Source organism: Topomyia yanbarensis, chromosome 2 (assembly GCF_030247195.1).
Source record: "Topomyia yanbarensis strain Yona2022 chromosome 2, ASM3024719v1, whole genome shotgun sequence".
Taxonomy (NCBI): domain Eukaryota; kingdom Metazoa; phylum Arthropoda; class Insecta; order Diptera; family Culicidae; genus Topomyia; species Topomyia yanbarensis.
In genome coordinates, this window is record NC_080671.1 from 141523494 (window position 1) to 141538469 (window position 14976).

The 14976-nt window shown below is 42.0% G+C and overlaps 1 protein-coding gene across 6 annotated transcripts in view; it reads left to right on the forward strand.

Annotated features, from left to right (window-relative positions):
• Nucleotides 1-14976, forward strand: part of LOC131681573 (dedicator of cytokinesis protein 9) — a 314839-nt gene that overhangs the window by 297322 nt on the left and 2541 nt on the right. For 5 of the 6 annotated variants that reach the window (XM_058962420.1, XM_058962423.1, XM_058962424.1 and 2 more), the window contains exons 8-10: nucleotides 254-3349; nucleotides 14538-14684; nucleotides 14746-14956. In XM_058962420.1, coding sequence (XP_058818403.1) covers nucleotides 254-3349; nucleotides 14538-14684; nucleotides 14746-14956 — 3454 coding nt within the window. The remainder of the gene's footprint in view (nucleotides 1-253; nucleotides 3350-14537; nucleotides 14685-14745; nucleotides 14957-14976) is intronic. The other variant, XM_058962421.1, reaches the window with a different exon arrangement.

The following is a 14976-nucleotide window of genomic DNA, read 5'->3' on the forward strand; positions in this document are numbered from 1 at the left end:
TTTTGCAGAAACACTTATGTTGAATTCTGTGTGGATGGTGTTATCTGAATTTAACTAAACAATTACATATTCTAATTTCAATTCACAGTAAATGACCGCATGACCCGTTGTACTCTATTCCGGAAATACTATTTTAACAAACTAAAAAACAGCAATTCGCCATCTAGTAAGAATTAACCCGTAGAAAATCTAACCTTGCTTTCTGTCTTTGTTCCCTCTTTGGCAACGCGCTACAAAACTTCCCTCCCTCTAGCAGAACTCAGGTCCGGATATCCAGTGGATTGATAACCAGCGACCGATATTTACCGTGCAGTTTCGTCTGGATTCGACCGTGCTCACCACCGATCAGCATCTGCACAACCTCTTCGTTCATGCCGAGCGTCTGCTCGAGCAGTCCAAAACGGCCGCTTTGCCAGCTGAATCGGAAACATGCAAAATACTGAAGGCCGCCCACGCCATTCATGTCAGCTCTCTGATTACATTTCTACCAACGATCCTGAATCAACTGTTCACACTATTAGTTGCTACCGCAAGCGAAGAAATCGGTCTAAATATCATACGGCTTCTCGTCAATTTGTTCCACATGGTAGCGGAGGAGGCAAAACGAAAAGAATTACTAGTTTCCTATGTGAAGTTTGTGTTTCGAATCGAAGGATTCCCTGTGAATGGCTGTTCTCCGAAATCACAGCAAGTGAGCACAGTTCATGGCGAACTATGCCGTCATCTTCCCACTCTACTACATCCGAACAATACGGACTTCTTGCTTGTTAACAAATTCATGAAATTTTCGGGAATTTTCTTTGACATCATCGTTAAAAGTATGGGTCAATTCCTGCTCTCCACTGGCCGAATCAAGATGCAGCGTAACGAACGTTTTCCGAAAGAGTTTGCGACACGAATAGATGCATTGTTCCAAGTGCTCCTGCCTTATCTAAATTCTCGCCACAAAGATCTCCCTATGGAGACGGAGCAATTAAATCGAAGTCTTTCCGTATTCGTCAAACGCTGTTTAACCTTCATGGATCGTGGTTTTGTGTTTCGATTGATTCGCATCTACATGGATCGTTGGGGTCCAGGAGATTCCCGTATTCTTCAGGAATATAAATTCGCGTTTATTCGAGAGATCTGTTCCCACGAGCACTACATACCACTAAACTTACCGTTCTTGCTAAGCCCAAACAATCGACCGCCGGATTTGTTGCAGCAATTCTGTCTATCGGAAGACTTCTGCCGCCAGCATTTCTTGGCCGGGTTGCTTATCCAAGAGGTTAAAGGATCACTCAACGAGGTTAGTCACATTCGGAAACTCGGCTTGACGATACTCAGAGATCAGTTAGCTAAGCATGATCTAGATGACCGCTATCCGAACAAAGGCCAACACAGTCGCATTGCTCTACTTTATGTTCCTTGGATCGGGATTGTGTTGGAGAATCTTAGTCGCATACCTGACGGAATGGAAAAGAAAAAACATGACTCCAATGGAACCAACAGAATCTCCTGCAGCAGCAGTTACGTTTTTGCAAGGGAATCAACGCCATTAACTACAGCACCCTCCAGAGTTACTTCTCAGGCAAGCACTCCAAAGTCAAGAAGTAATCGGGTTACGATGCACCTCGATTGTCCCAGTCCCATCCGATCATCATTACATCTGAAAGATAATAGTTTCCTGGCTGCAATCGCCGGTCAAATGTCACTCGCCAACGGTCATTCCACGACATCACTAAACTCAGAATGCTCAACTCTGTCCCACGACGGCACCGTCGTTATAAGGAACCATCACAGTGAAACCAACGGTTCCATACGTTCAAGTCATGCGCGGTCGATCAGCGTTACGCAACCTACCATAATCCAAAGAACCGATAAGTTTACTCCAGCGGAAACCAAAGATATGCTGATAAGTTTCCTCTTCGTTGTGAAACACCTTTCGCCGGATCACATGATCGCCTGGTGGCATAACTGTACCGAAAGTGAAACAGTGCAATTTTTCACCATACTAGACCTCTGCCTACTGTACTTCCGATATGTAGGCAAAAAGAACATTCAGCTTCTTAGTGATACTGGAAAAGATACGAAATCTTCAAAAGCAGCCAAAGCTAGTACACTACCCGCGAGGATGATGCCACCAAGCAGCGAATCCTCAAATTCATTCGAATGTGGAACCTTAAATCATCCGCAGAACCGAGAAAACCTTGTCGAAGAAACAATGCGACTTCAGCGGGCGCTCTACGAATCGAATCTAGCAACGGAGATAGGTCTGACGATTCTGGACTGCATGGGTCTCTATTCAATCCAGTTCCGCAGTTCAATGTTGGAGAGTTCAGTTTTACCTAAAATCGCTCGCGTTTACTTGCGGTTTCTCCAGTTAGGACAATCGGAATCACTCTCAAAGCATGTTTTCGCGGCCTTGCGAGCGTTCATAAACAACTTCTCGCAAGCACTGTTCAAAGGAAATGCCATTCTCTGTGGTCAACTGGTGTACGAATTGCTCAAATGTTGTGATAGCCGATTATCTAGCCTACGGCAAGAAGCTTGCGCTGTTCTCTACTTATTAATGCGAAGTAACTTTGAGTTCAGTGGACGAAAAGGATTGACAAGAGTACATCTTCAAGTAATCATCTCTGTTTCGCAGATGATTGGAAATGTAATCGGGTTGAACAATGCCCGCTTCCAGGAATCACTTTCAATCATCAACAGCTACGCGACCAGTGATAAAGCCATGAAGGGAACTGGGTTTCCGATGGAGGTTAAGGATCTAACCCGACGCGTACGAACAGTGCTGATGGCGACGGCTCAAATGCAGGCACATCACATGGATCCGGAGCGACTATTGGAACTTCAGCATTCATTAGCCAACTCGTACGCGTCCACTCCGGAACTTCGACACACCTGGCTCGTGACAATGGCCCGAAATCATGAACAGAATGGGAACATTTCAGAGGCGGCCAGCTGTCATCTGCACATTGCTGCACTGATTTCTGAATATCTGAAACTGAAAGGATGCTGCTCGGTAGCGTACGGGGCGGAATCGTTTTTCAAGATCTCCCGTAACATTCCACGCGATGAGAAGGGTTTAAAGCTGGACAGCGGTGCACAGGATTCACAGTACACGGAACAGTTGTTGCTGGATCAGCTGAAGGAGTGTGCCGAGTATTTGGATCGAGCTGAAAGGCATGAGTGCTTGGGTGTGCTTTATCGGTTGATTGTGCCGATTCTGGAGAGCCGGCGGGACTATCCCGGGTTGGCGCAGTGCTATGAGCACCTGATGCAGTCGTACAACCGGGTGATTGAGTTCAACAAAACCGGCAAGCGGCTGTTGGGCAGGTTCTATCGAGTTATTTACTACGGACAGGTGAGTGTAATTCATAGCTTCTTTGCAGATACTGTCTATCTTGTATGCTTCGAAAGTTATACCATGTTATTTATTATCCAATATAGTAACGATCCGTTTGAATATAACACCAGAATTTTATTTCAATAAAACGGAAAAGGATGTGACATATTTTGTATTTAATTTTTGAACCTACCACCGCTGAGGACCACTTTCTTTTTTAGGAGTGAATTTACTAAAATGTTCACTACGGGTGGTGACTTTTATTTTTTTGGAAAAAGAGACGATTTTGTATAAAATTTTCAATTTAAACCTCTTAAAGTTCTACTAAATTTTAATGAAATTACACTCCTATACCTAAAATGTGTCTTATACTTTTAAAATATTGTAGATACATACCCAGTTTTGTATTGGTGACACCACTGATGAAAAGCATTAGTTTCTTAAATTAAACTTGATTTTTCGTGTTTCGAATTCAGCTCGTCAGTAAAAAAATCAAACTTAATTTAAGTTAGGTTTTTGGGCCCTTAATGCACAAATTGGTTTAATCTAATTTTCCCTTTTGGGATTTAATATTGCATAATGCCAGGCATTTCGCTACCTATCCAAAAGACAAGAGTTCATTTTCGCTTTCTCGTCAGCAAACCAGAGCGTTTGTATTTTTACTTCGCGGGACATCACTCGGAACAAGTCAGTTGTCTTATAGCCAATTCCTTCACTGGATGAAAACCGATTTTCGCTGAAAACCATTGTTGGGGTTGCAGGTGGCCAATTAGCCGAAAATCAGGTTTCAACGAAAATCGGTTTTCATCCAAGTGAAGAAATTGGCCGTTAGACTTTCACAAGTGCCGTGTGAACTGTTTGTATTATTTTGTATCTAACTGGTGCTAACTTGGGTACTAGTTTAGATGATACATCGCATAACTAGACACCCACTTGGTGTTAGCTATTGACGAAATGAATTCGAGACACAAAAAATCAAACCTATACACTTATTAAGATTTAGAAACGAAATTACCATGGAAAAGAACGAAATGCACAATACATTCTCAATATTTACTATTAACTTACTAACTCATAGTTTGGATTAATTCTTTATTAACTATTATTAACTCATAGTTTGGATTAATTCCGGCCCATGTTCCTCATATACGGTCTGCATTATCATATCCATAACAGTCGTTTCGCAAAATGAAAACTTCAAGCAGTTGTTCTTTTCTGTAAACTTTAGTAGAGACCATTTGTAAAAAAATCGCCATATTAACCTTTCTACCGGGCAGAACAGCCTCCATCCAACTTCCGATTAAAAAGATTTTTACCGCAATAAACACCATTGTTGATATCTGGCCAAACTGCCTGAATGCTTGAATGAAATCTAGAAAACTACAATTTAAAACAAAACACTAAACCGATAATGCAAAGCAGTATAGTAAAAACCATCAAACTGCAAGGAATAAATGAGAATGACGGAGCGGTGTGACTGAATAGTCATTTTCAAACTAAACCCATAATAGTCATAGTAATGATTAAAAGTTAGCCGAGAAAGTAATCATTTCAAAGACTAAATCCAGTTTAGTTTCAAGATGATTAAATCCCATTATTTCGAGGTTACTATCATTTCAGAGTGTAGATAAACCACCCACAGTACCGCTAAACGAACGAGTCGCAAAAACGTCAGGCGACCGCCTCCAGTTTCTATTCTATTCTAACCCTTACACAGCCAGTATTGAAAAGCATCCTGGAAACACTACAGTTATTCTACAGTGTTTTTCTTGTCAATATTAATATTTGAAGCATATTTTAATATGTCGCAAATATTAAAACGGTCAGGTCTATTGTGCAGAGTTGGATTTAAAGATGTTTCAAAATTTAACGACAATCAAATTATGCAATATTAATTCCCATACATACATCGTCTAACACAAAAAATAAAACTGAACTTAACAATTAAGTTATTCAATTAATGGATAGTTTGAATAACGAATCCTTTTGAATCTTAATCGAGGACCCACCGTACCAATCGTTCCCGTTTGAAGGGAATATGATAAAACGTTTGAACAGCCGAGTGAGAGCCGACTCTTAAGACGTGAATTTATAGCCCAAGAGATGCGCATCAAATGTGTAATGGTTGGACATGATCCTTGACATCGTATGAATAAAGTTCCGGTTCACATCCAAGCCCTTAAACCAAGCATTCGTTGATACCTTCGGTATAATGGAATGTAGCCACCGTACCAGATGCCCATTGCTCCATGAAGCTTGCCAACTATCGAGCGTCCTCTGACGAGAGATACTGAAAAATTCATTGAAGCAAATTTGTCTTTCGTAAGTGTCGCCTTCTAATGCGCCCACCTTGGCTAAAGAGTCCGCCTTCTCATTGCCCGCAATAGAACAATGTGACGGGAGCCAAACCAAGGTAATCTGGTAAGATTTTTCAGATAAAGCACTCAGATATTCCCGTATTTTCCCCAGGAAATACGGTGAGTGCTTTCCAGGCTTCGCCGCACGGATGGTCTCAATGGAACTGAGACTATCCGAAACGATGAAGTAATGGTCTGAGGGCAGGGTGTCAATGATCCCGAGAGTATACTGAATGGCAGCTAATTCTGTGACATAAATTGGAGCAGGATCATTGAGTTTGAATGAGGCAGCAAGATTTTCGTTGAAGATACCGAAGCCTGTGGTCCCGTCGAGAATTGATCCGTCAGTGTAGAACATTTTGGCGCAGCCGACTTGATGGTATTTATTATAGAAAATATTTGAGACCACTTGTGGGCGAATGTGATCCGGAATTCCACAAATCTCTTCCTTCATGGATGTATCGAAAAATACAGTTGGATCAGAAGTATCTAAGAGATGAGCACGGTTGACGTTATACGTGGATGAATTGATGTTCTGTGCCAAGTAATCGAAGTACAAGGACATGAATCGTGTCTGAGAATTAAGCTCGACAAGCCTTTCGCAATTTGCAATCACCAATGGGTTCAGAATATCGCATCGAATGAGCAATCGATATGAGAGGTCCCAGAATCGATTTTTCAGCGGGAGAACGCCCGCCAGCACTTCGAGACTCATCGTATGGGTCGAGTGCATGCAACCCAAGGCAATACGCCAGCAACGATACTGGATTCGCTCCAGTTTGATGAAGTGTAACGATTTTAAAAAACTGAACAGTTTTTGTTTTTCAAACTACCAACGAAAAATGCAACGTAAGCTTAAGTCGGATCCTAAATCGTTTTGGAGATACGTCAATGAGCAGCGGAACGAAACCGGCTTACCTTCTACAATGTTTTTGAATGGTGAAGTTGGGCATGATTCACAAGCCATATGCAAATTGTTCGCCTCTAAATTTGCGATTGTGTTCGTCAGTGAGACTCTGTCCTCGCAGCAGATTGACGTTGCAGCTAGCGGCGTGGCCCAACTCGAACGGTCCGTGAGTGAGATTCGTGTGGAGCACTCGGATATTGTATCAGCAGCATCCAAGCTTAAAGCATCGTCATCTCCTGGGCCAGATGGTGTCCCTGCTGTGTTTTTGAAAAAGTGTATATCTGGTTTGGTGGAACCACTCTGTCAACTATTCAAAATGTCACTGACAACCGCGATTTTTCCTCAATTGTGGAAAGCAGCTTTCATCTTTCCTGTCCACAAAAAAGGTGATAAGAGAAATATTGACAATTATCGAGGAATTTCTGCGCTCTGTGACATTTCCAAGCTCTTTGAGTTAGTCGTGGTGGAGTCAGTGTTTTTTCACTGTAAGGAATATATTTCTAAAGACCAACACGGATTCATGCCGAATCGATCTACGTCGACGAATCTACTATCTCTAACCTCTTTTGTGTCCGAAGGGTTCGATGCGAATCAACAAACTGATGTTATATATACTGATTTATCTGCAGCTTTCGACAAAATCAATCACGATATCGCAGTTGCTAAATTGGAAAAACTTGGCTTCCTGCGATGGTTTCAATCCTATCTCGTTGGCCGTCAACTCAGTGTGAACATAGGTGATGCATACTCCAAAACTGTTCTCCGCAACGTCTGGTATTCCGCAAGGAAGTCATCTCGGACCATTTATATTCACTCTCTATTTCAACGATGTAAACTATCAGCTGAAAGGACCACGGTTGTCGTATGCAGATGATCTAAAAATTTTCAACAGAATTAGGAGCCGAACGGACGCACAATATTTGCAGCAGCAATTCGACACTTTCAGCAGATGGTGTGAAAACAACCGAATGATTCTGAATCCGGCGAAATGTTCTGTGATATCGTTCTCCAGAAAAAAAAGATCCCATTGAGTTTGAATATAACTTGTCTGGAGCTCTTGTTTCCCGGGTGAGCTGCGTTAAGGATCTTGGAGTGCTGTTAGATTCGAAACTTACATTTAAGAATCACATTTCGTATGTTGTTGGTAAAGCATCACGAAGCCTGGGCTTCACTTTCCGTACGGCTAAATCCTTTACAGACATCTACTGTCTCAAAAGCCTATACTGCTCTTTAGTGCGCTCTACGCTGGAGTATTGTTCGGCGGTCTGGAACCCGAATTACATGAACAGCAGCGATCGAATTGAAGGCGTTCAACGAAAATTTATACGGTATGCTCTTCGACGCCTGCCTTGGCGCGATCCTGTTCGTCTACCAAGCTACGAGAGTCGGTGTCAACTCATCCAGCTCGATACTCTCCAGCGTCGTAGAGAAACTGCAAGAGCCTTATTCATCTCTGATCTTCTGTCAGGACGCATCGATTCTCCAGATTTACTAGTGCGAGTTAACATCCAAGCAAGGTCCAGAACGTTACGCGGAAACGTTCTTCTGAGAGTGCCATTTCGACGAACTATTCAAACAGCTAATGCCGCTATCACGGGACTACAACGCCTCTTCAATCATGTGTCGCACCTGTTCGACTTTCATTTGTCTCGAATATCATTAAGAAATTGATTCCTGCAATTTTTTAGATGTAATTAGTTTAAGTTTCCATCATTGGGGCCGAGTACGGCCTGTTGATGTGCGTGATAAATAAAGTGTTTGTTCGCAGCGGAGCGAAAGCAGAAACATCCGTATTCCATAACTGATAGTATCGTTGTTTGGTACAGCCTGATCAGGTCTTCTGGATGGGCACCCCACCAAAAATTGTAGAGAAGAGGGCTTAGACATGAGCCCTGGGGAAGGCCCATGTAGCTAAATCGTGATGTCGATAAATCGCCATGCGAGAAATGCATTTGTTTTTCAGACAACAGGTTTAGCAACAAGTTATTTAAAATTGGTGAAAGACCATTCTGGTGCAACTTCTCATAAAGAATGTTGATAGAAACTAAATTGAAAGCCCCCTTAATATCCAAGAATACTGATGCCATCTGCTCTTTGTTAGCATAGGCCATTTGGATTTCTGTAGAAAGCAACGCAAGGCAATCGTTCGTCCCTTCGCCTTTGCGGAAGTCAAATTGTGTATCTGACAGTAAGCCATTTGTTTCGACCCAATTGTCGAGGCGAAACAAGATCATTTTTTCGAATAACTTCCGGATACAGGACAGCATTACAATCGGACGATACGAGTTGTGGTCGGAGGCTGGTTGTAGGCTAGGTTTAGAAATTGAATTTGATTCTGTCTGGCCCCGGGACTTTATTGTTACATGATAAGAGAGCCAGTGAGAACTCCACCATCGTAAACGGTGTTTCGTTCGTGGTATTGTGAGGGGACGCGGCGCGGTAGATTTTCTGTGCCGGGGCGGAATCCGGACAAACCTTCTTGGCGAAATCGAATATCCAACGGTTTGAATATTCCACGCTCTCGTTATTACTGCTTCGGTTTCGCATACGTCGGGCCGTGCCCCAAAGAGTGCTCATCGATGTTTCTCTTGTTAACACGTCGACAAACCGGCGCCAGTAACTGCGTTTCTTAGCTTTGATTAAATTTTTCATTCGCTTTTCTAATATCGCGTACACTCGATAACTAGCAACTAACCCGTCGTTCCGGAAGGTTTTATACGCGGCAGCTTTCTCCGCGTACACGTCTGAGCACTCTTTGTCCCACCACGGGTTGGGAGAACGTTTTCGGGTGTTCACGTCGAGTACTTGTTTCGTCTGAGTTTGAATCGCGGTATCGAGAATCCAGTTAGACAAAAACTTATACTCTTCCTCCGGGGGAAGTACCTGTGTCGAATCGATAGTTTTGGGTATCTCAGCATCGTAGCTCTTCCAATCAATGTTTCGTGTGAGGTCAGAGGGAACATTGATTGGTGCAGATGGTCTTGAGCCAGTGGTGATTGCAATTTCCTATTTGTAGGTGGTCACTACCGTGGGGATCAGATATTACCTTCCACTTGCAATCTAACCGTAGTGATGTCGAGCATAAAGATATGTCCAGTGCACTTGCTTGCGCAGGTGGTCTAGGAATCCGTGTCATATCCCCTGTGTTCAGAATTGTCATATTGAAGTTGTCACAAAGGTCTTGAATTGTCGAAGATCGATTATCGTCGTACAGACAGCCCCACCCCGTACCGTGGTTGTTAAAGTCTCCAAGAAGCAGGCGGGGCGAGGGAAGATGTTCAATCACGTTGGAGAATCTTCTATATCCCATCATGGTCCTAGGAGGAATGTAAATAGAAGCAATGCAAAGATGCCTTTGATTGTTGTTTGACAAGCGACAACTTCAATGCCTGGCGTCGAGGGGAGGTTGATTCGATTGAAGGAGTAGCACTTTTTGATCCCTAAAAGTACCCCTCCATCTGAGTCTTCTCGATCCAAGCGGATAATGTTAAAATCGTGGAAGTTGAGGTTTATATTAGAAGTGAGCCATGTTTCACGTAGGGAAAATGATTGTAATTTAGCAAGTGTTTTAATGAATCAATTTTGGGGATAATACCACTGTAAAACAGTGATCAGATCCGTGATTCCGTCTAATAAGTTAGCCATCGAAGGATACGATCGCTGCAAGGAGGGGCCATTGTTCAGTCAACTGTTTTAAAAATGTTCTTACTGTTGGTAGAATAGCAACCAGCAAGCTTTTCAGAGGATCGGTAATGTTGAAAGCTGTGAATATCCAGTCCACAATGTCAGAAAATTTAAGGAAACCCGTTTTAGGTTGAGTTTCTGACTGTAAAATTGGAGCACTTGGGATTTTTGGTGCCCGGGGAGTGCTGGGAACTCCTGGTTGTATCTCAATTTCCCAAAACCAGGAGGTATTATCTTCGGATTTGTACCAGCACTTCCAGTTGATGAGTTTTTTTGTACCCTTGTTTGGGACAACCTAGGACCCTTACGAGGAAGTTCAGGTAAGTTTTGATTAGGTCTTTTCCTAGAGTTTCCAAGCAGAGCCAAAGAATGCCCCTCGCAAGGGTCGTTAGAGGCGTTATCGTCAGTTGGCAAGAGAGCGAATGGGTTTTCGGAGATAAGTGGAACAGCTCTTTTAAGCATTTCTGCGTAAGAGCGTCTGGAGCGATCTTTGGCGGATCGCTTCAGTTTATCCGCGCGAAGCTTGTACGTTGGGCATGTCAAAAGTGCATGCGGATTCTCCCCACAGTAAACATACTTCTCAGCGGGCCTACTGCAAGTATCATCCGCATGGCGTTCCCCACATTTACCGCACCGATGCTTGTTGCTACAGTAGGTGGCCATGTGACCTAACTGCTTGCAATTGGAACAATTCATGACCCGCGGTACAAACAGACGCACAGGTAGACGAGCTCCTCCCACTTCCACGTAGCTCGGAAGTGCAGATCAGGCGAAGGTTACGCGAAACGAGTCTGATGTATAGTAATTCCCATCTTCGATGGACTTTGAGTGCAATTGCTTGCACTCCAAAATCTCAATTGATTGAAGGTTAGGGTCCTTAAAGCGGCCAACCCCATCATTCATCAGATCATCGACAGTTAGACCCGCATCACTTACCACACCGTCGATCTCCACATCACGAGAAGGGATGTAGACGCGATACTCCAGCGTAAAGAGGCTATTGCTAACGATACCATTGGCCTGTTTCAAGTCAGTAACGACTACGCGCAGTTTATCTGACTGAACCTTCTTAATCTCGGTTACGGCCGAGTAACGTTTTGTCAGCTCCCGTGCAACAGTTATGCAGTTATGAAATCAGTTGACGCTAGGTGTTTGAAGGCGACATATGGAGCATCTGTTCAGAAGACTGTATATTAGGGTGCCAATGGAATATATAGGAAACAGATGGCCATCGAATTTAATAACCGGACGCATCTCAACATCGTTAGTGCCTCGAAAAAAGTCTCTTTACAATTTTTTAAACCGAGATTTTCAAATAAAAATCACGAAAATTATTTTTTTTCGAATTGGCTCCAGATGTCGGCATTTCATGGATTTCTAAAAAACATAAAATCTGCATTTTCAAACTAAAATCCCATCTCAATTCAATTTTTTTCCTTGTATCATAAAGGTATTTTTTCAACATTACACCAGATACCGACTCTTCATGACATTGTTTTTCAATTGAGGTATGTCATGTTTGAAAATTCAGGATAACCATAAATATTGGCACTCTACCGTATATCAAGTATACTGAGGAGACAATTTTAGGAACTTGAACTTGAACTTGGTTGGTGTAACGGTATTTTGGTTCTATTCCAGACAGCACCCACCCACCTTTTTGCACAAGCAAGTCAACGAAAGATGCTTTTATGATCTATTTCTGATTAAGCTCTTCACATATTCTTCGTTTTAGTTACTAAGAAAATAAGTTGCATCCAGTCATATATCCAGTGAAGATAGATGACCACATTATTCCTTTATTCAGACCTGGGCCCGTGCATAAATGAACTCTTCTGAAATAGTCCAAATGATCCTAAAATGTATGATATCTCAAAAATTCACTTAGATAAGCTCAGAATTGTGATATTTTGTCTAAAGCAAACAAGTGACGTTACCGACGACAAGACTTTTGTATAGAACTAACGCGTTTACATATCAGCTCACAAAGCTGAGATCGATGGTGTAGTTATCGATTCGAACTTGGCATGCGTGGATCTACTGAAGGACGGAATTGGCTGTTTCAAAGACCCCTTGCTCCATTGAGCGAGGATCTTGAATGGCAATTGTACCGGACGGGACAAAAGGGTGTGTTCCTTCAAACTAGTGTCGGGTGATCTTTGGCGAGACTGCTTTGCGTCTTCTTCGACAAGGATCGTCAGCATGATCGGTTGTTTATGCCGAGCTTCATGCATGCAGTATTGCACTAATGACAAGCAAATTGGTCTTCGTAGCAATTTTTTTTCTCTCTTGAGAGGCCATCAATATACCAGCAAGCTCTGCTACAGATCTGAAGAAAACAGCACCGGGTTTTAGGGTGCTTACAGAGTTGAGGCGAGAAACTGAGCTGGGGCTGGTACTGACATTAGAGTGCGAGATGCGAGAAACCTGCTTGCTGCAAACCCAAGGGATGATGTCAGAGTGAAAGCCGACTCTGGCTTTTACTCTGACAGGCTCATTTGATATGGCCTGCAAGTAGGTTTCTCGCATCGCGCATCCTACTGTCAGTACCAGCCCCTGCTCAGCTTCTCGCCGCCGCCGCTCTGCAAGCACCCTTACACATTTTAAATGAAACCAACGCTTCCAGGAGCACTGAAAAACTCATGTGATATTTTAATCAGAGATTCAGAGGATTGGACGTAGGTTAGGAACCGGCAACTTTGTGATATTGCGGAACTCCTGTCGGCATCGAGGAGACCCCAATTCTCACGGTACGGCATGGAATTATTTTGTCGATGATAATACGTCGCTGTTGTGCTATCTTATGACAAGCGCCATTTAGCACATTTCGAGAAAAACGATTTTTAAAGTGTGAGATTAAATATCTTGAAACTTAGAAATGGTAAAAACAATTCAAAGAATACAATTAATGCTTCTATCTATTCTGTATTAAACTCTCAAATATTATGAAGTTCGGTTAACTATGTTGCGAGTTTTCACTATAAATGTAAACAAAAGTCGAACTCACACGTGTCGTAGGTGTGTATTGATGACAAAATTTGTATGGCGTGTCATAATTGTACATGGTAAATTTTCCATAGAAAAAAGCATCAATTATTAACTTTTATTAATATCTTCGGCTTTATTCGGCCTAGAAACAGGTGCATTATGAAGGAAATTGAGCAAGCAATCTAGAAAAAATAGTAATTTTTTAATTACAGTGTTGCCCAACATGAAATTTGCCAATTTAAAAGTAAAACTCGCAATACATGTATTTTTATTTTGAAAATTATTATGCCTTTGTGTTCCTCAGACATTTTTACATATAAAAACATCTAAAACTTCTACATTACTTAGGCGAATCTTAAGATACAGTGATTTGAAGCAAAAAATTGACAATTTCTCATCACTTTTTTTCGCTATATCTCAGTAACCAAGCAAAATTTCAAAATTCTGAAAACACCATTTTGTAGAGAATTTTCAGATTAGTAATGTGGCATATCTAACTCAGTTTACCCCAGAGTGGCGTTTGTCATAAGATAGCACAACAACGACGAATTAATCTAGCTGGTAAGGTGGCCTACTTCCTGCCGATGACCACGTTTCCGTTCCCCTTGTTTGACTTTCGAACAATAATTTTATGTGTATATCCATAGATTTCATCTATGGACCCGTAGAAAACCTTCCAATCCGTCATCCGGAGATTCCCGTAGATCTGACATTGCTGATTTAACAGTGGAATCTGCTGTCGAAGCGACTGAGGCGCAGAGTGTTGTGAGATAGATTCAAATTTCTCTTAGTAGAAATTTTGTGTATTTATTTTACAACTACAATATTATAGTATCTCAAAAAAAAAAACAAACTTGATACCTTTCCCATACATTCTAGTTCACATTAGCCACCATCGAAGCAGCGCTATTTCTTAAATATTTTCATGAAAGTGTTGCCTAATTCATCGAGAGGGCTTTGAAATTGGCACAATATTTACAAGAGGTTATAAATGTCTGAAGGAAATCTATATGAAATTATTATTTGTAATGAAATAAACGATAATAACACTAGTGTGTTGATTGTTATGAAAAAGATACCTTTTCTTATTTTTCTTCTGGATCCTAGGAGTCTCGAGATTTCTCTGGAAATACTTTTTTTGCCGAATCACGTAAAGCTAAAAACTTTCTGAAAATGAAAGCTCTACACGCAATGTTATTGCCTTCCTTGAAAGATATGTTGATCTATTGAAAGATGCGTTAAACTAATTGACTAACATACCATTCCCCAGGTCTATTTCGAAGAAGAAAACGGCGTAGAGTATGTCTACAAGGAGCCTAAGGTGACGTCCCTGAGCGAAATATCCGAGCGACTAAACAAGCAGTATCGGGATAAATTCGGTAGCGACAACGTGAGGATGATAATGGATTCATCGCCGGTATGGAAGAACAGTTTAAAGCTTGAACAGATTGAATGAATTGTTTTCTTTCGAAAAATAGGTCGACGTAACCTCGCTGGACCCGAAGCTAGCTTACATTCAGGTGACTCATGTGACACCGTTCTTCTGCAAGGACGAGCTGGAAATACGACAAACCGAGTTCGAGCAAAATCATGACGTAGACACGTTTATGTATGAGACACCGTTTATTCCGAATGGTGGCGCCCGAGGTTCCGTGGAGGACCAATGGAAACGAAGAACAATATTGACAAGTATGTTGTATTTTTCCACA